The following is a 27500-nucleotide window of genomic DNA, read 5'->3' on the forward strand; positions in this document are numbered from 1 at the left end:
CCCCCAACTGCTCCCCGGGTGCCGCAGCATAAATGGCTGCCCACTGCTCCGGGTGTGTGTTCACAGTGTGTGTGTGTGTGCATTTCGGATGGGTTAAATGCAGAGCACAAATTCTGAGTATGGGTCACCATACTTGGCTGAATGTCACTTCACTTTCACTTTCAAGAATTGCAATAAAGGAGGAAAGGGCCTGAACATAATGAAGGTTTGTCTAGATTACTGTACTGAGCAATAAAACATAGAGCTGATGACAAGAACCTAAAAAGCAGTGTCCTGAAAGATGCTCAGGCGGAGAAAACCGAATTAGAAATCACAGTAAGATGTAAGAACAGCGTAAAGAGGCTGTGATAAAATAAGAAAAACGTTCAGATATAAAGTTTAGTTTCATACAGTTGTGTTTGGTTTTTGTTGCAAATTGCACAATTAATTAGGCTAACTAAACAAATATACATTCCAACAGAAATGCTTATAGAATTGCATTTACAGTAAAATAGAGTAGCAGCCGACTTCCGGTTTAGCATCTGCCATGTGAGGACGCATAAGTCGGGAGCTCCGCAAATCAGCTTTTAAATCCTGTTTTATAGTTTGATACAGCGTTATATTATACTTTTCTTTTTTTTACATCTCGTGTATTTGACGTTCACTTTACTTCTAACAATATTGTTGCAATCTTAGTCGTATGAGTTCCAACGATGTCTTCTAAAATGCAACGACAAAAGAAGGCCGATTCGGCTGGTGCCGGCGGCTCACCTTTGGACACGGCTGAACTTTCCACCCCTGAGGGTGCTGCGATTATGGGTGCCATTAACAGGCTTGAAAGTGGGATTCACGCCAAATTTGACGCGCACGCGGCTGAAATTCGAGGCGAAATTTCCCTGATACGAGAAGAAATGCATAACACATTTTCATCGTTCAAAGAAGACCTCAAAACCCAGAGTGAGCGCTTAACAAGCCTGGAGACCGCTACCTCAGAGTGGACGACAAATCTTCACTCTCTCGAGCCAACAGTCGTTTCTCTTCAGAAAGAGGTCGCCTCACTGCAAGCTAAGTGCATCGATTTAGAGTGTCGTTCCCGCAGATCCAATCTTCGCTTGGTGGGAATTCCGGAAGGTTTGGAAGGCCCACAACCTACGAAGTTCGTGGCAGATGCTTTGGTGGAGATATTTGATCTTTCCGAACCTCCACTCCTTGCTCGCGCGCATCGTACACTTGCACCGAAACCTGCGGAGGGTAGCCGTCCGCGAGCCTTCGTTATTTGCTTCCATCGATACGACGTCAAGGAGGATATCTGGCGAAAAGCGAGCCGTGGTGGGCAGCTTAAGTTCAGAGACAAAACTGTGTTAATCTTCCCGGAATTTCCGCCTGAGATTGCCAAGAAGCGGGCCGCATACTATGAGGTTAAACGTCTACTGAGGTCCAGGCCAGATGTTAAGTACGGTCTAATGGGTCTTACCAGCTTCAGAATCACAAAAAACGGCACTGAACATATGTTTGATAATCCAGCCGCGGCACTGGCTTTTGTGAAGCAACACCTGTTACCTGCTTAAACACCTATGAACGTGCTGAAGCTTATAATGTCTCATTTTCTCTGGGTCAGAGACTATTGAAAGCACTTTATTTAGATGTGGTTTAATATGTTAGAATTTATTCTTTGATTATAACTATCATTTATATAATTATAGGATTATAATTTTTATTTTAATTTTTTCTGTATCGGAATAGTCTACATTCGCTGTATTTGTTATTTGTTTGCGGAGATGCGTCCGAGGTAAGAATCACAATATCTCGCACGCACATTGGAGTTTTTCCTCAGGGTAGCGTACGCTCCAGTTGGGGGAGTGTTAGGTTAGGTCAAGGGCGCGGGGTGGGGGGTGGCAGTGAGGGCGGGGGGCGGGTCTTTGCGCTAGAGTTCTTGAAGTGTGTTAATATGTTCTCGTTTCTTTGTTCATCTCATAAGCACAAGACTGGGCCATTGCTCTTTTGTATTGTTTCATACTTTTCTGTACTTGCTGATCCTTGTATAATTATTTGGGTTTTACAAGTATCTTTTTGGTCTCCTCTTTTTTTTCTTTTTTTCTTAAATGATGGGTGGTAGAGCTAATGAAGATGGTTCGGTGAGATGGGTTAGCTGGAACTGTAAAGGTTTTAATAATCCAGTCAAACACAATAAGGTTCTGATTCATCTTAGGAAACTGAAAGCCAATTTTGTGTTTCTTCAAGAAACTCACCTTCTGTTCTTCTGAACATTTTAGATTGAAAAAGGACTGGGTGGGTCAAGTCTATCATTCACATTTTCAGTTCAAGTCCAGGGGCTGTGGCATTCTGGTACATAAATCCACTCCGTTTGCCGTATCACAAGTAATTGCAGATCATAAGGGCAGATATGTCATTGTAACAGGAACATTGTTTTCAACCCCCCTAATTCTTGCTAACGTTTATGCCCCAAATTATGATGATGTTTCCTTTATTACCTCTTTTTTATCATGTATACCTGACCTTCACTCTCATTCGTTAATCTTGGGTGGAGATTTTAACTGTGTGATGTGTCCACAACTTGATAGGTCCTCGAAACAAGTTATATCTCTTTCAAAATGTGCAGCAGTTATTCAATCTTTTCTACATAGCTATGGTATTCATGATCCATTTCACTTTTTAAATCCTTTCGCAAGGAAATATTCATTTTTTTCGCAAGTACATCATTCCTATTCACGAATTGATTATTTTTTTCTAGATAACAAACTTCTTCCATATCTGCAGAATTGTTCATATGAAAGCATAGTAATATCTGATCATGCACCAGCTGTTCTGGAACTTAGCTTTCCAAAAGCACCCCCAAAGCATCATCAATGGTCCTTTAACCCTGGTCTATTAAGGGATAAAGAATTTGTAAAATGTATCTCCTCAAATATATCTTCTTTTCTTGAACTCAATAGTACTCAGGGTATGGCTTATTCTACTATTTGGGAGACCTTAAAATGTTATCTGCGTGGTTGCATAATTTCATATTCCTCTTATAAAAATAGAGAGCGAAAAAGGCAACTAGACGAATTATCTAGTTCTATATCAGCTATTGATGTTCAGTACTCACTGAACCCATCTCCCAACCTTTATAAAGAGCGTCAGATTTTGCAGACAAAATATGATCTTTTATCAACGGAAGAGGCTGAGAATTTGTTTTTACGAGCTCAACATAGGGTCTATGAGTTTGGTGATAAGACGGGTAAATTGTTAGCTTACCAAATTCGTAAATTGCAAACGTCACGCTTGATACCCCAACTTAAGTTATATTCAGGAATCACTACCACTGACTATAAAGAAATAAACTCTCAATTTAAACAATACTATGGAAAATTGTACACCTCGGAATCTCCTCAAGATATATCTTTAATGAAAACTTTCTTAGATAAATTAGATTTCCCCACTGTAGAAAAGACTTTGTGTGATTTTTTGGATGAGGATATTCAAATTGAAGAAATAGCTGATGCGATTGCTTCCTTAAAAACAGGCAAGGCCCCCGGGTCCTGACGGCTTCCCGTCTGATTTTTATAAAGCATTTTCTAAATTACTATGCCCTGTGTTGCTTTTGGTTTTTGTAGAGAGTCTTCAAAATTCTAAGCTGCCCCCAACCTTCTATCAAGCAACTATTTCATTAATTCTTAAGAAAGATAAACCCCCCCTAGACTGTGGTTCTTATCGCCCCATTTCGCTTTTAAATTGTGATTACAAGATACTAGCTAAAGTATTATCCTTACGACTTGAAAAAACTTTACATGGGGTCATTTCACCTGATCAAACTGGTTTTGTTCGGGACAGACATTCTTTTTTTAATATTAGACATCTTTTTAATGTTCTGTATTCACCTCATTCCAACAAAGCTGAAGTTGTGGTCTCACTAGATGCTGAAAAAGCATTTGGCATTTGACCGCATTGAGTGGGGCTATCTTATAAATGTTTTGGAGAGGTTTGGATTTGGTTTAAAATTAATTTCTTGGATAAAGCTACTTTATGCTACCCCCAAAGCATCTGTACGCTCAAACAACATTATTTCGGATCCTTTTCCACTGTGTCGGGGCACAAGGCAGGGTTGTCCCCTTTCCCCCCTTCTATTTGCTCTTGCTATTGAACCCTTGGCAATTGCATTACGTGCTGACTCAGAGGTACAAGGCATTTTTCGTGCTGGTCTAGAGCAGAAGGTTTCTTTATATGCTGATGATCTTATTTTATTTTTATCCAATCCCCTAGTCTCAATTCCTCGAGTTCTTTTAATTATGGACTCGTTTAGTACTTTTTCAGGTTATAAATTGAATTTTTCCAAGAGCGAATTATTCCCAGTAAATTCTGCTGCATTAAGTCTCTCATATTCAAATTTCCAATTCAGAGTTGTTAATAATCAATTTAAATACTTGGGTGTCCAAGTGACTCGTAAACACGCTGACTTGTTTAAAACCAATTTCAGTCCGTTATTTGATCTCACAAAATTTATGTTTTTATCATGGAAACCCCTTCCTCTCTCACTGATAGGAAGGGTAAATGCAGTTAAAATGAACATTCTTCCCAAGTTTTTATATCTATTTCAATGTTTGCCCATATTTATTCCTAAGTCATTTTTCTTAGGTCTGGAAAAGACTATCTCGTCATTTATTTGGGATAACAAGCCAAGGCGAATAAGTCTAAAACATCTTGTTAAGCCTAAAGAGGTGGGAGGTTTGGCTTTGCCTAACTTCCAAACGTATTACTGGGCAGCCAACTTTAGAAACTTACTGTACTGGTGCCGGCATGATTTGCAACTGTGTAAACCTCTCTGGGTGCAAATAGAGGCTGTTTGCTGTTCTCCAGTCACGTTGACATCTTTGCTCTGTTCTTCTATCCCTCCTACTCATAGTATCGAAATTAAGAATCCAATTGTTAAACACTCTCTGAGAATTTGGACTCAGTTCCGCAGAGCTCTACGGCTTAAGGGTCTTTCTTCAGCTGCACCCATTGCCAGTAACGCTTCCTTTCCACCCTCTCTTTTTGATGGGGCTTTTAATATTTGGAAGTCACAGGGTCTAGTTACAATTGATCAGTTATTTATTGATAGTAATTTTGCTTCATTTGACCAACTTAAAAATAAATTTTCTCTGTCCAATTCACATTTATTCCGGTATTTTCAAGTTCGGAGCTTTGCCCGTAAACATTTTCCAGATTTCCCCTCTGCCCCTTCTAGTGGTGTCTTGGAGTGTATTTTAGACCAGCATAAATGTATAAGGGGGGCCATTTCAAAGATTTACAGTATAATAAATGACAATCAAACCCCATCTAGTGGGTCATTAAAATCTCTCTGGGAACAGGACTTAAATATTTTGTTAGATGATGAAACCTGGCACACTATCTTAAAAAGGATAAATTCTTCTTCAGTTAACTCTAGACATAGGCTTATTCAATTTAAGGTTGTGCATCGTATTCATTGGTCAAGGGTGCAACTTGGCAAGATATTTCCTGCTTTAGACCCCACCTGCCCTCGCTGTGTTGCGGAGCCAGCCTCTCTGTTTCATTCTTTCTGGTTCTGTCCTAAGTTATTACGTTTTTGGGGGGGAATTTTTAGCTGTATCTCAGAAACTCTTACCACAGTAATAGATCCCAACCCATTGACAGCTTTATTTGGGGTCCTCCCAGAATATGTTAAACTTACAGCTTTAGAGAGGGATAATATTGCACTTTGCACACTTTTGGCTAGACGACTTATACTAATTAATTGGAAGCTGCTATCTCCTCCAACCTACCGTCAGTGGGTTTTTGACCTACTTTTTGCCCTCAAACTTGAAAAGATTAAATTTGGAGTTGTAATGAAACCCGAACTTTTCTTGAAATCTTGGAGCCCTTTTTTGGATTATTTTAAGGAGACAAACTCTGGATAAAATGTTTTTCTTTTGATTATTTTTTTGCTGTTTTTGTTTTCTATGGTCTATTTAGTTGTTTATATGTACTTGCATATGTTACTTATGTGAGTATTTATTATGCTTGTTAAATTTTCCCATTTAATTATGTAACAGTCTGATACTTGTAATGTGCTTGAGATGCTTTTAATAAAAAAAAAATAAAAGTAAAAAAAAAAATAGAGTAGCAGCCTTATCAATTATGCAGACTCTCTCTCTAAAACACAGAAACACAAACAGAGGCTGAAAAGACTCTCAGTGCAGTTTGACATTTTCCTCTGAAAGAGCTACTATCATGAGAACAATGAGCATGAGTCAAATAAATGTGACAAACGAGTGAAGTAGAGAAGTGCACTTCTCCATCTGAGCATTTCACCCAGTGACTTTTGATTTAAATTCCGGACATTCAGGATGACCGTTGAATAAAGTTTAACACCACAGAAAATCCTGCCAAAAACATCTAAAGCTCAGAAAAATGCAGCTGATATAATGAGTATGGTATAATGAGCACATTCGCACCTTAAAGAAAGCAGGGAAGCAAGACTAGAGGTATTTCATATTGCATGGAAGGAAAGTACCCTATCATACAGAAAAGCATTAAAAACTGTTAGATCTGATTACTTTTAATCTCTTTTAGAAGAAAACAAACATAACCCCAGGTATTTATTCAATACAATGGCTAAATTAACAAAAAAACAAAGCACCAACAGGCATTAACATTTGCCAACAGCACGGCAGTAATGACTTTATGTACTACTTTACTTCTAAAATCGATACTATTAGAGATAAAATTGTAACCATTCAGCCATCAGCTACAGTATCACATCAGACAGTGCACTATAGATCCCCTGAGGAACAGTTCCACTCATTCTCTACTATAGGAGAGGAAGAATTGTATAAACTTGTTAAATCATCTAAACCAACAACATGTATGTTAGACCCTATTCCGTCTAAGCTCCTAAAAAAGGTGCTTCCAGAAGTCATAGATCCTCTTCTGACTATTATTAATTCCTCATTGTCATTAGGATATGTCCCCAAAACCTTCAAACTGGCTGTTATTAAGCCTCTCATCAAAAAACCACAACTGGACCCCAAAGAACTAGTTAATTATAGACCGATCTTGAATCTCCCTTTTCTGTCCAAGATACTAAACAAGGTTGTATCCTCACAAAATCATCACAATATGTACAACCCGAATTCCGGAAAAGTTGGGACGTTTTTTAAATTTTAATAAAATGAAAACTAAAGGAATTTCAAATCACATGAGCCAATATTTTATCCACAATAGAACATAGATAACGTAGCAAATGTTTAAACTGAGAAATTTTACACTTTTATCCACTTAATTAGCTCATTTAAAATTTAATGCCTGCTACAGGTCTCAAAAAAGTTGGCACGGGGGCAACAAATGGCTAAAAAAACAAGCAGTTTTGAAAAGATTCAGCTGGGAGAACATCTAGTGATTAATTAAGTTAATTGATATCAGGTCTGTAACATGATTAGCTATAAAAGCTTTGTCTTAGAGAAGCAGAGTCTCTCAGAAGTAAAGATGGGCAGAGGCTCTCCAATCTGTGAAAGACTGCGTAAAAAAATTGTGGAAAACTTTAAAAACAATGTTCCTCAACGCTTTGCAAATCTCATCATCTACAGTGCATAACATCATCGAAAGATTCAGAGAAACTGGAGAAATCTCTGTGCGTAAGGGACAAGGCCGGAGACCTTTATTGGATGCCTGTGGTCTTCGGGCTCTCAGACGACACTGCATCACTCATCGGCATGATTGTGTCAATGACATTACTAAATGGGCCCAGGAATACTTTCAGAAACCACTGTCGGTAAACACAATCCGCCGTGCCATCAGCAGACGCCAACTAAAGCTCTATCATGCAAAAAGGAAGCCATATGTGAACATGGTCCAGAAGCGCCATCGTGTCCTGTGGGCCAAGGCTCATTTAAAATGGACTATTTCAAAGTGGAATAGTGTTTTATGGTCAGACGAGTCCAAATTTGACATTCTTGTTGGAAATCACGGACGCCGTGTCCTCCGGGCTAAAGAGGAGGGAGACCTTCCAGCATGTTATCAGCGTTCAGTTCAAAAGCCAGCATCTCTGATGGTATGGGGGTGCATAAGTGCATACGGTATGGGCAGCTTGCATGTTTTGGAAGGCTCTGTGAATGCTGAAAGGTATATAAAGGTTTTAGAGCAACATATGCTTCCCTCCAAACAACGTCTATTTCAGGGAAGGCCTTGTTTATTTCAGCAGGACAATGCAAAACCACATACTGCAGCTATAACAACAGCATGGCTTCGTCGTAGAAGAGTCCGGGTGCTAACCTGGCCTGCCTGCAGTCCAGATCTTTCACCTATAGAGAACATTTGGCGCATCATTAAACGAAAAATACGTCAAAGACGACCACGAACTCTTCAGCAGCTGGAAATCTATATAAGGCAAGAATGGGACCAAATTCCAACAGCAAAACTCCAGCAACTCATAGCCTCAATGCCCAGACGTCTTCAAACTGTTTTGAAAAGAAAAGGAGATGCTACACCATGGTAAACATGCCCCGTCCCAACTATTTTGAGACCTGTAGCAGAAATCAAAATTGAAATGAGCTCATTTTGTGCATAAAATTGTAAACTTTCTAAGTTTAAACATTTGCTATGTTATCTATGTTCTATTGTGAATAAAATATTGGCTCATGTGATTTGAAAGTCTTTTAGTTTTCATTTTATTAAAATTTAAAAAACGTCCCAACTTTTCCGGAATTCGGGTTGTATGTACAATATGTATCCTATATTCCTTCTTAGAGAAAAATGGTATCTGTGAGGATTTCCAGTCAGGATTTAGACCGTATCATAGTACGGAGACTGCTCTTCTTAAAGTTACAAATGACCTGCTGTTATCATCTGATCGTGGGTGTATCTCTCTATTAGAGCTATTGAATCTTAGTGCTGCGTTTGACACAATTGACCACAACATTCTCTTGAATAGTCTAGAAAACTTTGTTGGCATCAATGGAAGTGCATTAGCAAGGTTGAAAAACTAACAGAATGCATAGATTCTGAAAAAACTTTGGCATACTACGAAAAAAAATTTCAACGAAAAGGTGGTAGACTGTACACATGTAGACTGCTCTGTCAATTCATAACCTAGGAGTGCTATTTGATAGCAATCTTTTCTTAGAAAGCCACGTTTCTAGCATTTGTAAAACTGCATTTTTCCCTCTCAAAAATATATCTAAATTATGACCTATGCTCTCAATGTAAAATGCAGAAACGCTAATTCATTCATTTATTACCTCAAGGTTAGATTATAGATTATTAGAATAAACAAACTACAGTTAGTCCAAAATCCAGCAGCAAGAGTGCACTGGCTCCCTATCAAGCATCATATAGATTTTAAAATATTGCTTATTACTTATAAAGCCCTGAATGGTTTAGCACCTCAGTATTTGAATGAGCTCCTTTTACATTATAATCCTCCACGTCCGCTGCGTTCTCAAAACTCAGGCAATTTGATAATACCTAGAATATCAAAATCAACTGCGGGCGGCAGATCCTTTTGCTGTTTGGCGCCTAAACTCTGGAATAACCTACCTAACATTGTTCGGGAGGCAGACGCACTCTTGCAGTTTAAATCAAGATTAAAAACCCATCTCTTTAACCTGGCATACACATAACACACTAATGTGCTTCTAATATCCAAATCCGTTAAAGGATTTTTAGGCTGTATTAATTAGGTAAACCGGAACAGAGAACACTTCCCATAACACCCGATGTACTTGCTACATCATTAGAAGAATGGCATCTACGCTAATATTAGTCTGTTTCTCTTTTGTTCCGAGGTCACCGTGGCCACCAGATCCAGTCTGTGTCCAGATCAGAGGGTCACTGCAGTCACCCGGATCCAGTACGTATCCAGACCAGATGGTGGATCAGCACCTAGAAAGGACCTCTACTGCCCTGAAAGACAGCGGAGACCAGGACAACTAGAGCCCCAGATACAGATCCCCTGTAAAGACCTTGTCTCAGAGGAGCACCAGGACAAGACCACAGGAAACAGATGATTCTTCTGCACAATCTGACTTTGCTGCAGCCTGGAATTGAACTACTGGTTTCGTACAGTGAAGGTGAATGGAGGTGGATACTTGTGATACTTGTTAAAAAAGATCAAAAGTAACACAAAAATAAGTAGTCCATACGACTATACATTTAAAATCATTGATCTTGATCCTGTAAAATCACCTGCAACAACACTCTTATCATACATTGAGAGATTTATGTTGGGTTCCTTTGCTGTGGTTATAGTGTGAGTGGTGGGAGGATGAGAGTGAATGTTTTACCTTTTCTCCAGTGTACACCAGCCACAGTGGGCATCGCCGGCACTCAGACACTCACTGCACGAGTTGTAGAGGCCACACACAGACACCTGAACCCGCAGGAACTGAGCACACACACACATACACACTTGTGAGCATCAGACTAACAGACAGTTGAGTTTCACACACAAATGTCTTAAAATATCTTTATAAAGTAATGAACTCATTGTCCCTGTGATAAAGTCAGCAGTACTTACACACTCGTTATCAGATAAGTTGATATTGTCATGGGTCATGGTATATTATTATTAGAGTATATTTCCAAACCTCCGTGGTGTGCTCTACAGTTGTTTTTGTATTTTTTGTTAGTTTGTCTTGTCTTTAGTTATATGCCTGCAATCAGTTTCACCAGAAACAAATTGCTGGACTTTCGGCACTACACATCACCCGATATGTTACAGGTTTTTGACTATTTCGATGTTTCGCTGGGCATAGTAGTTGGCAGAGCAGCTGCGCTGATCAAGTGCTTCAGGACACACAGATGGAGGAAGCGAGCCAGCATGTTCATGAAGCTCAGACAGCGTGGATTTCGAGCGCCGTTGCCTTAGCATCCATCTGGCGATCCTCTGCTCTCTACCCAGTAAAATGGACAAATTTCTGCTCTCCCGGACAAATTATGATTTCTCACACACTGCTGCTCTGCGTTTCACAGAAACCTGGTTGAATGATGCCAGGCACCACATTAAATCTGCAGAGTTTCCAGTTGTTCAAAGCGGATCGTGATGCAGAATCAACGGCAAAATTGCATGGCGCGGGACATGCTTTTACATCAATGGAAGGTGGTGTACAGATGTAACAATGTTAAAGAAGATGTGCTGTCCCGATCTAAAAGCCCTTTTCTTTAACTGCAAGCCATTCTATTCACCATGGGAGTTTTGCTCATTCATTCTAGTTAGTGTTTACATTCCTCCGCAAGTGCACATGAGCTCAGTTTTACAGAAAATCGTTGATCAGATCACAGAGGCAGAGCCACAACACCCGGACTCTGTTTTAATCCTTCTTGGAGGCTTTGATAAAGCAAATCTCTCCAGTGAACTGCCAAAATACAGGCAGCAGATTATATGTCCCACCAGAGACAGTTACATATTGGATCAATGTTACACCACAATAAAGGATGCATATCACTCTGATCCATGGTCAGCTTTGGGGCACTCTGATCACTGTTTGGTTCATCTTATAATGACCTATAGGCAGAAACTGAAATCAGCTAAACCTGTATTATTGACTGTAAAAAGATGGACTAATGAAGCAGAGTAGGATTTACAAACTTCTTTTGACCTCACTGATTGGAGTGTTTTTGAAGCTGCTTCCACCAATCTGGACAAGGTCACAGAGAGACTGTAACATCATATATCAGTTTTTGTGAAGATATGTGCATAACTACCAATACTTATCTAAGGGTAGAGTGTCTTGTATAAACAGGCTAAATACACACTGGAAAAGGAGATCAGAGTGGGAAAGAGGAATTATTCAGAAAAACTAAGGACTCAGTTTACTTCCAGCTATTCAGCATCATTGTGGAAAGATCTGAAAGAGATCACCAACTAGGGATGCAACGATACCATTTTTTCAGAACCGATCCGATCTGATACCGAAAATTCGTAGTATCTACCGATACCGATCCAATCCGATACCAGAGTGAATTGTGTATAAGTGTATAATTTCTGTACTTCTCTGTGTTGACCTGATCATAACTCTTTTGTATTAAACACAAAAACTACTACATATAGACAACTTCATTTTAATGAAAAATAACAAATGAAAAAATATACAATCATAATCTATGACAAAAATACTATTATAAACTAGGTTAGTGGATTATTCAGCAGCAAAATATACTCTAGATTCTAGAAAAATCAAGGGTGCACAATAATTGTATAAAATCTAGTGAAACTTTTTATTTACAAATAAAAGTGAATATGTATTAAATCTGGTATTATGTTACACATTGCTCTCTGTATTGTTGTAAAATACATTCATGTAAAAACATATATATACATTTATATAGAAATATAAAATATGTTTCTTTTAAATGTACAGCACAATAATAAAAGGAGCAACATAACACAGATAGGACAGAACAAGAAAGACTATTAATAATCTTTGATTGTGGAGAAAGGTATTATAATGCTAAAAGCGCCAATATATAGCGGCACAGAGCGCTTATGTGTATCGTGTATGCAGAATGATGAGCTTGAAACAACATGGAGTCACAGTGCGCAGGCTGCACAGCCCTCCAAGTCAACATAGAAAGCTGCTCGGCTCGTGTTTATCTTCAGTTCTGTCTTTACATCAGTTCAGTCAGTTTACTGTTTCAGTAAATGAATTACTCCAGGATATTGGTTCATTTCGACTCAGAGGCAGTGTCAGCCACGTAAAAAAAAAAGAAATGTAAATTTGTGGATTAATGCTTACTGGAGGCGCGAACTGTTTCAAACAATTCAGTCCGATTTGGTGAACAGGTTCAACCGGTTCACTAAGAAGAACAGTTTAAATCGAATGAATGTTTACAAAACGGACATCACTAGTACAAAGTTGATATTGATACGTAGTGTATTAAATCTGTGGATTAGTTTAATGAACCTTTTCTTTGAACAGTTTAAACCTCCATTACTGTGCGCTCTTGAAGAGAGTTTGATGGTTTTGACTGTAGTAACAGAATGCGACACGCAGTTCGATTGCTGAATGGAGGATGACAGACAGCCGCAGCGGAGAGAAGAGTTTATGTGAACTTGAATTTAAGAACTTTAATATTAATCTGTACCTCACATTAAACTATATAACAGCTTCAGAACACTAGAAATATGTGCACGAAAAGGTTTTGGTGCTTTAAAATGTTTTTGTGCCTTTAGTGGGGCTCAACAATAACACAGAATACTATACACAGTATCGGATTTGGATAGGTCTCGTCTGACCGATACCCGATCCGCAGAAAGTGCCAGGATCGGAGCCGATACCGATCCTGAGTATCGGATTTATGTATCCCTATCACCAACCACAAGATACCATCCCCCAGGACTGTGGAGAATCAACAACTGGCAGAAGATATGAATGAGTTTTACTGCAGGTTTGAAAAAACACTCCACATCCACCTTGAACATCTCTCCACACAACCATTCACACATCCTGCACCTCCCCCAAACCTGCACCTCAAAACAGTGAAGACGAGGTGCGACAGGTCTTTCGAAAGCAGAAAATGAAAAAAGCACCAGGCCCAGATGGTGGTGCACAAGCCTGTCTGAAATAATGTGCTGACCAGCTGGCCCCCATCTTTACACAGATTTTCAACAGATCACTGGAGCTGTGCGAAGTCCAGTCATGCTTTAAACACTCCACCATCATCCCCATCCCAAAGAAATCCAAAATTACAGGACTAAATGACTACAGGCCTGTGGCTCTAACGTCTGTGGTCATGAAATCTTTTGAAAAACTGCTGCTAGGTTAGGGTAGGGGATAACTAGTTTCCTGACAGAGGTTCAGCACCACCATCTCCCAGAACCTGAAGTGGGACATTCACATTGATTCCATTGTTAAAAAGGCCCAGCAGAGGTTGTACTTCTTTCACCAGCTATGGAAGTTCAACCTGCCACAGTAGCTGCAGAAATCTGACCTCAGAAGACTACAGAGGGTAGTCCGGACTGCTGAGTGAATCATTGGAACAACCCACCCTATTCTCCAGGAACTGTACTCATCCAGAGTGAGAATAAGGGCTGTTAAAATCACTCTGGACCCCTCACATCCAGCACACTCCCTCTTTGAACTGTTGCCATCTGGTCGACGCTACAGAGCACTGAGCACCAGAACGACCAGACACAGGAACAGTTTCTTTCCACAGGCAATCCATCTTATGAACACTTAATAATAACTGTGGAACACACTACACTACTTATACCCACATACACTTATTTATCTAACACACAGACTTAGTCTACGCTTCAAATTTGCACGCAATTTACCTGTACATAAAAACTATCTAATGTAATATACCTGCACACACAATTTACATTGTATTTTGCTATTCCTTATTTACTTGTTCTATTTTTTATTTATTTAATTTGTATCAGTGTTTTTGTTCTGTTGCTGTCAGTCTGTTGCACTGCAGAAGCTTCTGTCATGAAAATAAATTGCTTGTATGTATAACCATACCTGCCAATAAAGCTCATTCTGATTCAGTGCATTGATGTTGATTGAGGGTTATAAGAAAAATGTAGTTTAACAACTTTAAATACATCCAATATACTCACAGTTCATACATGATAAAGATATTTAAACTTTATTTTATGAAACCAATTCACAAAGTGTCTTTTTTTCTGCTAGTAGATCTCTTTCTAAGATCAGCCTGTGAACAGATTCTTCATGTCATCACTAGATCGGCTTACTCTGTATTTCAAGAGTCCACTTCAGACATTCTCATAACTACAAATAACTATCAGTCACTTGTTTAACTGTACTCACGTGGTGTGTGGTCATGAGGTACAGGTAGTTGTGGTCGCTGGGGTCGAAGGTCATGATGTGGTGAACGGGTTCGTTAGCGTTGAGTCTCAGTGACCACTGATTGGCCACAGACAGGTTGGCCAGCAGCGACAGCTGTATAGAAACACACGATACATATCATCTAACAATAGGTCAAATCTTTTTTTAGACTCATTATTTGATTGGACAAGAGTTATAGTTCATCAAGTAGGAATTGTATGCACTCAAAAAATTAAAAACCTATAAGTTATCAGGTGCGTATAACAAAAAGAACAATGCAAGCAGACCAAAACATATCTCAAAAATAAATATTTAATTTTTTATATGCAAAAGTAAAAAAGTGACAAAGAGTTGCAGTTACATTGCCACATTACACTAACTGAACTAAGAGTCAATTAGTAAAAAAATAATGTTTTATTTTCACGATGATGATGACTGGACAGCACTGAATGAGACACAGGACACAGTGATGAGGTCAGGTGACCGTCAGGTGAGCTCCTGCAGCAGGAAGTGTCTTCATGACCGCGTTCCATTGGACAGTAGGCCTATATACTGTGTCTCGTACTGCTGTTTCTATTTAAAACCAGTCTGTTCTTCCATGAAACCTAGCTTTAAATGAGAAGGCAGCAGAGTGTGATAATAATATGGTATCATGATTCACCTTAATTAGCATCTTCTGAATGTTGAGAAAGGTGCAGGAGATCAGTCGGTGGGTGTGAAACATTTCTCGTCATAAAATCAACCTTCAGAGATGAAGTGCTAATTGCAAATGTAGACAAGTTTCATCAGTTTAGACACACACACACACACACACACACACACACACACACACACACACACACACACACACACACACACACACACAAACCGTCTGGATGGATGAAACAACAGCCAGAGTTTGAGTATGTTTTTCTAGCTCAAAGCACAAAAACATCCAGCACAGACAGTATAATGGGCTTTTAGGCAGTTTAAAAAGCATTGAGATCATATCTACATATTTCAGTAATTCTATGGAAGATAAGGACATCAAAGATGGTTATGGTCACGGATGGTCAAAGATGGTCACGGTTATGAGCGGAGTGAATAAAGAGTGTGTTTGTGTCCGTCTGTGATTTCACACACTCATACTTAGTTTTTGCTTTAACAATGTTCATCAGCATTTTACAGAAGTTGCTCATCCACACATGATAATACAGAGAGACCAGACACAAGTCTCATGCTGTTCCTCTGGCACAGTCATTTTATCAGTAAAATATAACACTGCTGAGTCCAGATCACACTCAATCATCATTTCATGCTTGGTCTTAAGATGTCATCATGTTTTGCCACAGGACACCAAATAGCAGTGAATATTCTGCTAAACTGGAAGGAGTGTAATATAGAGACTGTACAGAGTAACATTAATCTTGAACAATGCCAGGACAACCAAAGACAATGAATATGGGAACAATAAGTGTCACTTGACTAAACAATTGTCAGTGTTTCTGAATACCTCAATTTGAACCGTCCCCTCTACAAACACTGCCAAACCAGTGAGTTCAAAGAGTTCTTCACCGTCTCAGCACAGACAAAAGGCCTAGAAAGCTATTTTTAATAATGTGGATGTAGCCTAAAACACTGTGTGTGTGTGTGTGTGTGTGTGTGTGTGTGTGTGTGAGTGTCCTAGCCAAAGGACCAGTGGAGGATAAAATAATGTTTACTTTATTCTGTACAACGTAGCTGCCTGCAAGCATGAATGTGAACGCTATAGTACTTTTTATATGAACAGATGAACAGACAGACAGACAGAAAGAATGACAGATGGATAAGCAGAGGCTGAGCTGTAACTGTATTAGAGTCTACTAACACAGATCCCTAAATAAGCTTATCTCACCGTCCCAAATCACATTACACACACTCCTGAAACCAGCAGCAGCAGCATCAAACCACCCGCAGGACACACACACACATGCACGCACGCACGCACGCACACACACACACACACACACACACACACACACACACGCACGCACGCACGCACGCACACACACACACACACACACACACACAGACACACACACACGAACACACACACACACACACACACACACACAGACACACACACACGCACACACAGAGACACACACGCACACACACACACACGCACACACACATACACATACGCACACACACACAGACACACACACACACACACACACGAACACACACACACAGACACACACACACAGACACACACACACGCACACACAGAGACACACACGCACACACACACATACGCACACACACATACACATACGCACACACACACACACACACACACACACACAGACACACACACACACACGCACACACACACACACACACACACACACAGACACACACACACACACACGCACACACACACACACACACACACACACACGCACACACACACACACACACACACACACACACACGCACACACAGAGACACACACACACACACACACATACGCACATACGCACACACACACACACACACGTGTGTGTGTGTGTGTGTGTGTGAGCAGAGCCTCACATCTGGAGCAGATGTCGTCCCTGTGTTTTGGCAGGAAAACAAAAAGCCTTTTCTAAGCTCTTTAGACGAAGACTCCCTGCAGCCAGATCCTCCTTATCTGTGTGAATGAAACACTCTCAAAGAGCTGGATCTGAGCTCCTCTGACACACCTTCCTGGAATCTGGCCCTAATTACAGCTCTTTTGTTCAGATTTTGAGGCTTGCAGATGTTTTCTAGGGCCGTGTGCACATGAATAGTCTTGTGAGTAGTTGTGTGGCTCATGTTTGTTGGATACGTCACTTCCTGTTTGTTGTTGGGGCCCGTACTGCTTTTGAGCTCCGTCCCTATATTCTTTTTATCGACTATTTTTACCTTAAAAATCAATTTTATACACCATCGTTTCCGTTTATATAACGTGTGAATATATCCTCTATTGTATTCTACAACAAAAACAATCAGAGCGCCTCGCTATCACTAGTTTTATTTTGATCTCCTGGGTCCGCTATTAGCTTATAGCCCATTAGCATCAGCAGCGTGGTTGCTGCTAGCTGCGCTTACATTGCTAATACTGGATGAATGTCTACCTTTGATTGCAGGTGAGGACATGTACGAGCTGCACTCGGTGTGGGGTGGGGAAGCAGATTCGCGACCTGGAGGTGAGGCAGGCCCAGCTGAGAGAGCGGAGAGCTGGAATCATCCCAGACTGACGCTCACAAGTCCGGGGTAAGTATACAGCGTGCTGCTAACAGTCCCACCACGTCTACTCCGTGTGTTTCTCTGCACAGGCCCGGTGCACCCAGGACGCGATCTTCCCAGATGTCCTTCACTCCGGCGCCGGGACACCACGGACCCTGGGTGCATCCACAGCGGAGGACCTGAGCCGGGCCCCGGGCGACGTCTTCTCCCCCTCCGCTCTTCAAGATCTCCACACGGAACCGCTTCGCTCCCCTCCGCGACACAGGACGCGACGCTGTGATCATCGGAGACTCCATCGTCCGACACGTAAGTGCTACGTTAGCCGAAGGTAAAGTGCACACTCATTGTTTGCCTGGTGCTCGTGTTCTCGATGTTTCTGCGCAGATACCCGCGATCCTGAAGGCTGACGAGAGCCCCAGAGCGGCCGTGCTTCACGCCAGGGTTAACGACACCACGCTGCGGCAGACGGAGACGCTGAAGAGGGACTTCAGCAGCCTGATCGAGACGGTTCGCAGCACGACGCCCGCGGCGATGATCATCGTGTCAGGACCACTGCCCACGTATCGACGAGGACACGAAAAGTTGCTTTAAATGAATGGTTGTTGTCATGGTGTAAAGAACAGAAACTGCTATTTGTTAATAACTGGAAACTTTTCTGGGAGCGTCCTAGGCTGTTTCGCGCTGATGGCCTGCACCCCAGCAGAGTCGGAGCGGGCTGCTCTCTGACAACATCTCCAGGACACTTCGCTCCATGTGACTAGTAAGACAATTCTCAAATAACTATTATGATGACTTTTGTTCCACCCGCTTAAATGATAAAAGTACTTGCGATGTACAATCTATTAAGACTGTGTCTGTTCCCCGAATAGTGAGGTCAAAATATAAATTTAATGTAGGATCTAGAAAAAATCTTATCGTGATTAAACCAGAAACATGTATGGCCTGGTTTACACGGGACGATTTTAAAATTGTCGGCCGATTTTCCAAACCTGAGAGACCCCACACACTCTAACAGTTTTGGCCGTACAGTGTGTGGTGTGCAGCCACACGGCAAAATCAACACATCACACACGAACCGATTTGACTCCCGAGCATTCCCAGGTCAGACGGGAAATTTCGCAAAATCCCTCGAGATCAAACGTGACTTCAGAGTAAACAATCATGGCGGACGAAGAGGATGCAGTGGCCATAGTTTGTGCTTTGTTTTTAACGAAAAAAACAAACAAAAAAAAAACAAGAAAAGAAAAGGCGATGGTCAAAGAGGTGGGGACAACGCGAGCATGGACTATACTTGCTACATCATGATATGGATATGATATGGATGATATGGTTGTTGTTTTATCTCATAGAAATGTTGTTACGTACTACACAGATTAATAACCTTTTAAATAAACGTTCATATATTCGTTTCCACGGACTTTCTGGTGCGTCATGCCGCCGGCTGTTTTGATTTTGTTTCCCGGTACTTCCTCGCCGCCTCATCACCTCGCTTTCTGATTGACTACACGCCACAGTCCACAGGCTGCGTGATCATTTGTCCTCGGGGGACACCACACACGAGAAGAAATCGGGCCAAATAAATCCAACATGTTGGATATCCCCGATTTGAGATCGGAGCGGTCCCGACGTCCTTCCGAGCAGAGGAGAGCAGTCTTAACACACCACACATGGCAGGAATATTTGATCAGATTATTTTACGATAATCGGAGCATCCTAAGATTGTCGGAAGGGGTGAATCGGGGCTAAAATCGGCCTATTTATCCTGCCGTGTGAACCACCCTTAAAGTAAATGACGAAAACAATCTTTAAAGTTTGGGCTCATAAATATTAGATCACTCACACCCAAAGCAGTTATTGTAAATGAAATGATCACAGATAATAGATTTGATGTACTCTGCTTGACTGAAACCTGGCTAAAACCAAATGATTATTTTGGTCTAAATGAGTCCACTCCACCAAACTACTGTTATAAGCATGAGCCCTTTCAGACTGGTCGTGGAGGAGGTGTTGCAACAATATATAGTGATATTCTCAATGTTACCCAGAAAACAGGATACAGGTTTAACTCTTTTGAAATACTTCTGCTAAATGTTACACTGTCAGACATGCAAAAGAAATCTAATGTATCTCTTGCTCTGGCTACTGTGTATAGACCACCAGGGCCGTATACAGAATTCCTAAAAGAATTTGCAGATTTCCTCTCAGACCTTCTAGTTACAGTTGATAAGGCGCTAATCATGGGAGATTTTAATATTCACGTTGATAATACAAATGATGCATTAGGACTTGCGTTTACTGACCTAATAAACTCTTTTGGAGTCAATCAAAATGTCACCGGGCCCACTCATCGTTTTAATCATACACTAGATCTAATTATATCGCATGGAATCGATCTTACTGCTATAGATATCGTACCTCAATATGATGATTTTACCGACCATTTCCTTGTTCCGTGCAGTCTGTGTATCACTGATATTAACTATATGTCTCAGCGTTACCGTCTGGGCAGAACTATTGTTCCAGTCACCAAAGACAGATTCGCAAATAACCTGCCTGATCTATCTTAACTGCTATTTGTACCCAAAAATACACATGAATTAGACGAAATGACTGACAACATGGGCACTATTTTCTCTAATACATTAGAAGCTGTTGCCCCCATCAAATTGAAAAAGGTTAGAGAAAAACGTACTGTGCCATGGTATAACAGTAATACTCACTCTCTCAAGAAAGTAACTTGTAGTCTTGAACGCAAATGGAGAAAAACTAACTTGGAAGTTTTTAGAATTGCATGGAAATACAGTATGTCCAGCTATAGACAGGCTCTAAAAACTGCTAGGGCAGAGCATATACACAAACTCTTTGAAAATAACCAAAACAATCCAAGGTTTTTATTTAGCACAGTGGCTAAATTAACAAATTACCAGACGCCACCGGATTCAAATATTCCACCAACGTTAAATAGTAATGACTTTATGAATTTCTTCACTGATAAAATAGATAACATTAGAAATACAATAGCGAATGTAGATTCTACAGCGTCTAACACTTCAGTTTCATCCATCGCACCCAAAGATAAACTGCAGTGCTTTACAAATATAGGACAGGAAGAGCTAAATAAACTTATCACTTTATCTAAACCAACAACATGTTTATTAGATCCTGTACCCACTAAATTACTAAAAGAGCTGTTACCTGTAGCCGAAGAACCACTTCTCAATATCATTAACTCGTCGTTATCTTTAGGTCACATTCCAAAACCATTCAAGCTGGCGGTTATTAAGCCTCTTATTAAGAAACCAAAACTAGATCCTAGTGAACTGGCAAATTATAGGCCTATTCAAATCTTCCATTTATGTCTAAAATTTTAGGAAAAGTTGTATCTGCTCAATTGAGCACCTTCCTGCACAAAAAGATCTGTATGAAGAATTTCAGTCAGGTTTTAGGCCCCACCATAGCACAGAAACTGCACTTGTTAAAATTACAAATGACCTGCTCCTTGCGTCAGATCAAGACTGCATCTTATTTCTAGTTTTACTTGATCTTAGTGCTGCGTTCAACACCATAGATCATGACATCCTCATAGATCGATTACAAAACTATACAGGTATTCAAGGGCAGGCTCTAAGATGGTTTAGATCCTACCTGTCCGATCGCTACCATTTTGTTTACTTAAATGGGGAGTCATCTCATATATCATCAGTAAAATATGGAGTGCCACAAGGATCCGTCCTAGGTCCCTTTCTATTTTCAATATACATGTTGCCCCTTGGTAATATTATTTGAAAATACGGAATTAGCTTCCACTGTTATGCTGATGATACTCAGCTATATATCTCAACGAGACCAGATTCAACATATAAATTATCTAAGCTAACAGAGTGTGTTAAAAATGTAAAAGATTGGATGACCAATAATTTTCTCCAATTAAATTCGGATAAGACAGAGATATTAATTATTGGACCAAAAAACACTACACAAAATCTTGTAGATTACAATCTGCAACTAGACGGATGTACTGTTACTTCCTCTTCAGTCAAAAATCTGGGTTTTATATTGGACAGCAACTTGTCTTTTGAAAATCATATTTCCCATGTTACAAAAACTGCATTCTTCCATCTTAGAAACATTGCCAAGCTACGAAACATGTTATCTGTTTCCGATGCAGAAAAGCTAGTTCATGCATTTATGACCTCTAGACTGGACTATTGTAATGCACTTCTAGGTGGTTGTCCTGCTTCTTCAATAAACAAGCTACAGGTCGTCCAAAATGCAGCGGCTAGAGTCCTTACCAGGTCAAGAAAATATACCTTCTACCACGCTACAATCCATCACGCACCCTAAGGTCACAAAACGCTGGACTTTTGGTAGTTCCTAGGATAGCAAAGTCCACTAAAGGAGGTAGAGCTTTTTCACATGTGGCTCCCAAACTCTGGAATAGCCTTCCTGATAATGTTCGGGGTTCAGACACACTCTCTCTGTTTAAATCTAGATTAAAAATGCATCTCTTTTGCCAAGCATTTGAATAATGTATCTTAAATTGTGAGTATAGTTGTGTCTGATCAAATGTGCATTCTTATTCTTTAGCTTGGATTAAACTAATTAACTAATTAATTTTACTTTGTTGGATCAGCAGCTATGCTAATGATGTCTCTATTTGTTTCTCTGTTTCTGCTGGGATCTTCATCCCGTGGTAACTAGGATTTACACAAGCTCCAGTCTGGATCCAGAACACCTGAGAAGAGATGATGCTGACCCTCAGAGGACCTCAGATGATGCTGACCCTGAATCAACAAACAGAACCAACTAATATTGCTACAAGTGTGACTGCATCATATAATAATTATTAATAATATTAATAATGTTCATCGTCTGACTGACTACGTCTTGTATAAATTTTTCTACAAATCCTGTCATACGTGCACAAACTGACAGTCACCACTTACAAGCTACTACTAAATATTGTAGAAACATAATTTTCTGTAAAGTTGCTTTGTAACGATTTGTATTGTAAAAAGCGCTATTCAAATAAACTTGAATTGAATTGAATTGAATTTTGCCTGCAGTGTGAGAAGCAAGGGATGATATACATCCCAATTCAGCAGGCACCCATCCTGATAAGGAAACTTATAAATACACTAAAAAATGCTTTAATCAAAATATTAGAAAGCAGAAAGATATATGCTGCATTTGCTGGTTAGGTAGGTTTTGAAGCATGGATGCTGGTTTAAGCAGAACATGTGCTGGTCCGAAGCTGGTCCTGAGCAGCAGCTAGTTGCTTAGAACAGCATAGGACCAGATAAGAACCAACTCAAACCAGCATCCATGCTTTAAAACCTACCTAACCAGCATATGCTGTTTTTTTTTCAACAGGGTAGCATATTATTTACCCATCCAAAAACCCAGATTACAGCCACAGTGGCTGTCCTACAGGAACAACAGACAGCTCCTCATGACAAAAGCTGAGCAGTTCCTGTAAGCAGATGCTGAGAGGACATCAGCTCCTCCAGCGGGAAAGAGGCTCATGATAACAGAGCTCATCTCATTCAGCTGAACGGCCTTTACAGCCAACCCTCTGTGTGCAGAAGCACAGCAAACACACACAGACAGCAGCAGGAGATGCGGCCTGGACCACCAGGAACACTTTCAAACAGGGTTTATGTACAGGGCAAACACCAATGAGAGAAAGTCTTCAAATATTGGAGTCTGTGTGTTTCTATGTGCTGTAACATGGATGTGTGTGCAGTTCATCACAGCTGGGCGATAATGAAATTCACAACTGATCATCTTTAATAGTGGTGTGTATGGTGTGTGTGTGTGTGTGTGTATATATATATATATATATATATATATATATATATATATACAGTTACAAATTGGACTTTTGGTAGTTCCTAGGATAGCAAAGTCCACTAAAGGAGGTAGAGCTTTTTCACATGTGGCTCCCAAACTCTGGAATAGCCTTCCTGATAATGTTCGGGGTTCAGACACACTCTCTCTGTTTAAATCTAGATTAAAAACGCATCTCTTTCGCAAAATCGATTCAAGAATGTTGCTGGTGTTCTTTTTACTGTACAGTTATTAACAGTAACAGTAATTTTACAATATCTGTGCCCCTCTCTAAATATAAATGATATAAACATAAATGATTTAGTAAGATCTCACAAGTGTTCGTCGGGCAGTGCAGCAGTCTGTGTGTTTGTCAGGTCTGTGTCTCATCTGAGGCCAGAGATTGGATTCTGATAACAGACATTATGTTTTTTGACTAAAATTATTTATTTTGATCTGAAAGTCTGTAGTTTTCACAAGTTGGTGTGTAGTTTTGAGATTGTGTTTCTAGTTGTGGGTGTTAGCTGTCGAGCAGAACTGTGATCTCTGTTCAGAGTGAGTGTGTATGAACACCGTCTGTGTTTGCTTCTGGAGAAACGGTGACATGACCTCAGACCTAGAGTCAGAGTCGCTTTCATTTTTAAAAACACATTAAATTCACATATAATCTTCAATCAAAACATGATCTTCCCTCCTGTATAACTTCCTCCAGCAGCCTGTCACTTACATGAGATCACAGCAGCTAGCAAACCTTCCAATCAACTCACTCAGATATGCGTCACAACAGGGAGGAAAAGATGATCGCAACTGTTTCAAGTCAACTTTACCGAGAAGATAAAGCACTGCGACTGCAGCTATTGTTCTGCTTCATCTGCAGGTCTCTTGTTTTTTGTCTGTCTTTTTAGAACGAGGAAAAAAAATGATCGGATAGGGAATGCACCGGCTTCGTGTGGACGTGGCCTAAGATAGATATTTCATTTCATTTCTAATGAATGTTGTTCAGTTGCTTTGACGCAATGTATTTTGTTTAAAGCGCTATATAAATAAAGGTGACTGGACTTGACTTGACATGTGTGTGTGAACATAGGCCTTGCTGCTCCTCCATCAGTGTGCTCCTGTACAAGGGTTCGATCTGAAGTCACCTTGTGTAAAACATCACGGTCCACTTGATCAGATACATGTGGAGTGATATAACACAGTGTTGTGCTGAGGTAACTCACCTTTCGCAGGCGGCCCCAGCTGGTCCCCAGGAACACAACGGTGTGGTTGTGGACGTTGTCAACAGCAATAGAGCTGAGTCCCGGGGCCTCATAGATGGGTCGGGCCCTCAGGGGCCTCATCAGGGCCAGCGGGTGCTGCAGGTGAGCGGCCCCACAGTTCAGCTGCTCCTCCTGAAGCTGAAACACAGAACACACCACATGAGGCTCAGGACTGCTGCTGATGACCGCCCCAGTGGTTTCTTTCGGTCTCTAGGGTGCTCTTTGTGTTTGCTCAGTGAAGGCAAAAGAGTCTGTGATATTCTCATGATGTTTCTATCCATTCATTTATACTCGGTCTCGCAGGACGGTTCTGATCACTGAGGGTCAGGGGTTATTCAGATCCCTAAATGCCTGTCGTAGTAAACACCACTAATAAGTAATTAGACTGAGAATGATCAAAACGGATGAGTGATGCGGCTGTGTTTAACCTTTAACACGCTGATGAATCTATTGTTGAATCAGACGGGTTCTGCTCCGTCAAAGCCACATTCACACGTCTGTTTTCATGAGCGCAGGGCGAGAGGTTCAGGGCAGGGTGATGGGAACTCAAGCGGGGGAGAGGAGGAATTTCTCACGAGTTTCTCCCCCTCAGCGCTGTGACCTCCTGCAGACTGCAATCTATCAGATCCTCCACACACAGCGATCTGAACACTGCTCATAACGTGTGGTCATTAGACTCTGAGCATGAGTGCATGAGCATGAGAGCTCTGAGCTGGACGAGAACAAAGGCAACAGCTACACTAAATAAACCCCAGACTGCCACATGCTTCTTATAAAACGTCATGTTCACATGATAAAAACAACATGTTTCCAGAAACTGCTCCAGGATCTGCTTCGTGGCCGTTTTCAACAAAAGCTAAAGATTTCCCATCAGATGTACATGCTGTACAGTATTATCAGACATACTTTTAAAACAAATGGGATTCCACTGATCGTAACTGCAGTCTGTCATGAGGCCGGAAACACACTCTCACTTCTATAGCTGCTAAAACAGCAGTCAAAGCGTTTAATTCTGCTCTACACATCATAGTGATGTCCCAGCACACTGAAAGTGATTTAATAGTGCTGCTTATTATTACTTCACAGTCATAATTCATAGATCATTAGTCGTGAACATGTTGAACAGAGCCAACTATACAAAAGTAGGAGTTTTAGGAGATTTGAGATGAAGCACATAGATTTCATTACCATGTCCTCCTAAATGTAAAATATTGTGTGTGTTATTTGACAAATGTGTATTGGACAGTTTTTTCAAGATTACAGCAAATACCACTATCATTGTGCAGAAATAAGTGTATAAGCCAAAGAAAATGATCTGGAGCTAGTTTTAGTTGCACTTTCCGAAACTCCATTAAACAAATAATAGCCCGACTCGATCATATCGATCAAAAACCTTTGTGGCAGTTATTAATTCTTATATTTTAATTGACTCTTGATATTTAAAGGGCATTCAATCGTGACGTTTACGTTCAAATCCACAAGAAAGTGTGCTGTAACTGGCTGCTATTTGGAGTCTCCTTTTCACTTTCGAAAGTCACAATGTTAAAGAGGTACTGCGATTCATTTTTAAAAATGCAAATGTTCCACGTATTCTCGTAATATAATTATGCTCATTATTGGTTAATGTGCATTGATAGCTTTAAATGACTTTAAGTGTCTTCATTCTCTGAGTTTCCTCTTTCTCTTCTCCTTACCCAGTCATGAAAGTTATTAGAAGAGTCGCGCGCTCTCACCTTGATGGCCCCTTTGCGCTCGCACTCGGCCCCGGAGCCCTGGATGACGCTGTCCAGCACCTGCACGTCGCTGTTCGGCCCGTTCGAGCAGTTACGGCGGCCCTGGCGGATCCTCTCCTCCACATCCGCCACGCGGAACGCGCACACAGCCGACTGGCCGCCCGTCCGCGCGAACACCCCGAACAGATGTGGCTCCGGTCCCGCCGTGCTCTGCGCGCTGATGTCCGCGGGGCAGATGGAGAGCAGGCGGTTGTATATATTCCCGTCGGATCCGCACTGAAGGCCCATCTGGATGTAGGACTCGGTGAGTTTGCGGCTCTCCGGGGACCTGCGGGGATCGTCCGTGTCCAGACAGATGCGCGCCAGGATGCTGTTGGGCTGGCTCTCCTTCAGACCCGTGTTCGCGTCGTTGTTGATGGCGATGTACGAGTAGTTCTTGTGAACGAAGGCGTGCACGAAGCTGAGCTTGTTCTTCTGCTTGACTTCTTGCTTGATTTTGAACACGTTGTCCTCGGACGGGTTGATGTTGTAGGTGAAGAGCCGGTCGAGGTCTTTGGTGTTGAGCGAGCGAATGGAGATCTCGGGCGTGTTCTCGAAGCGCAGGTCCTCTTTGCTGTGGTTCTTGGGGAAATATTCGGTCCCCATGCCCGTGTACGTCACTCCGACCAGCAGCCGCGGCG

At 41.0% G+C, this 27500-nt stretch overlaps 1 protein-coding gene across 3 annotated transcripts in view; it reads right to left on the reverse strand.

Moving 5' to 3' along the window:
- LOC132115296 (plexin-D1-like) overlaps positions 1–27500 on the reverse strand; it is an 84891-nt gene that overhangs the window by 56661 nt on the left and 730 nt on the right. For all 3 annotated transcript variants that reach the window (XR_009425470.1, XM_059523678.1, XM_059523680.1), the window contains exons 1-4: positions 26821–27500; positions 25049–25225; positions 14751–14882; positions 10260–10360 (exon numbers count right to left, since the gene is read on the reverse strand). The exon at positions 26821–27500 is cut by the window's right edge. Coding sequence is in view for 2 of the 3 variants with exons in the window: in XM_059523678.1 (XP_059379661.1) it covers positions 10260–10360; positions 14751–14882; positions 25049–25225; positions 26821–27500 (1090 nt within the window). In the remaining variant the exon portion in view is untranslated. The remainder of the gene's footprint in view (positions 1–10259; positions 10361–14750; positions 14883–25048; positions 25226–26820) is intronic.

This window comes from Carassius carassius, chromosome 34 (genome assembly GCF_963082965.1).
Source record: "Carassius carassius chromosome 34, fCarCar2.1, whole genome shotgun sequence".
Lineage (NCBI taxonomy): Eukaryota > Metazoa > Chordata > Actinopteri > Cypriniformes > Cyprinidae > Carassius > Carassius carassius.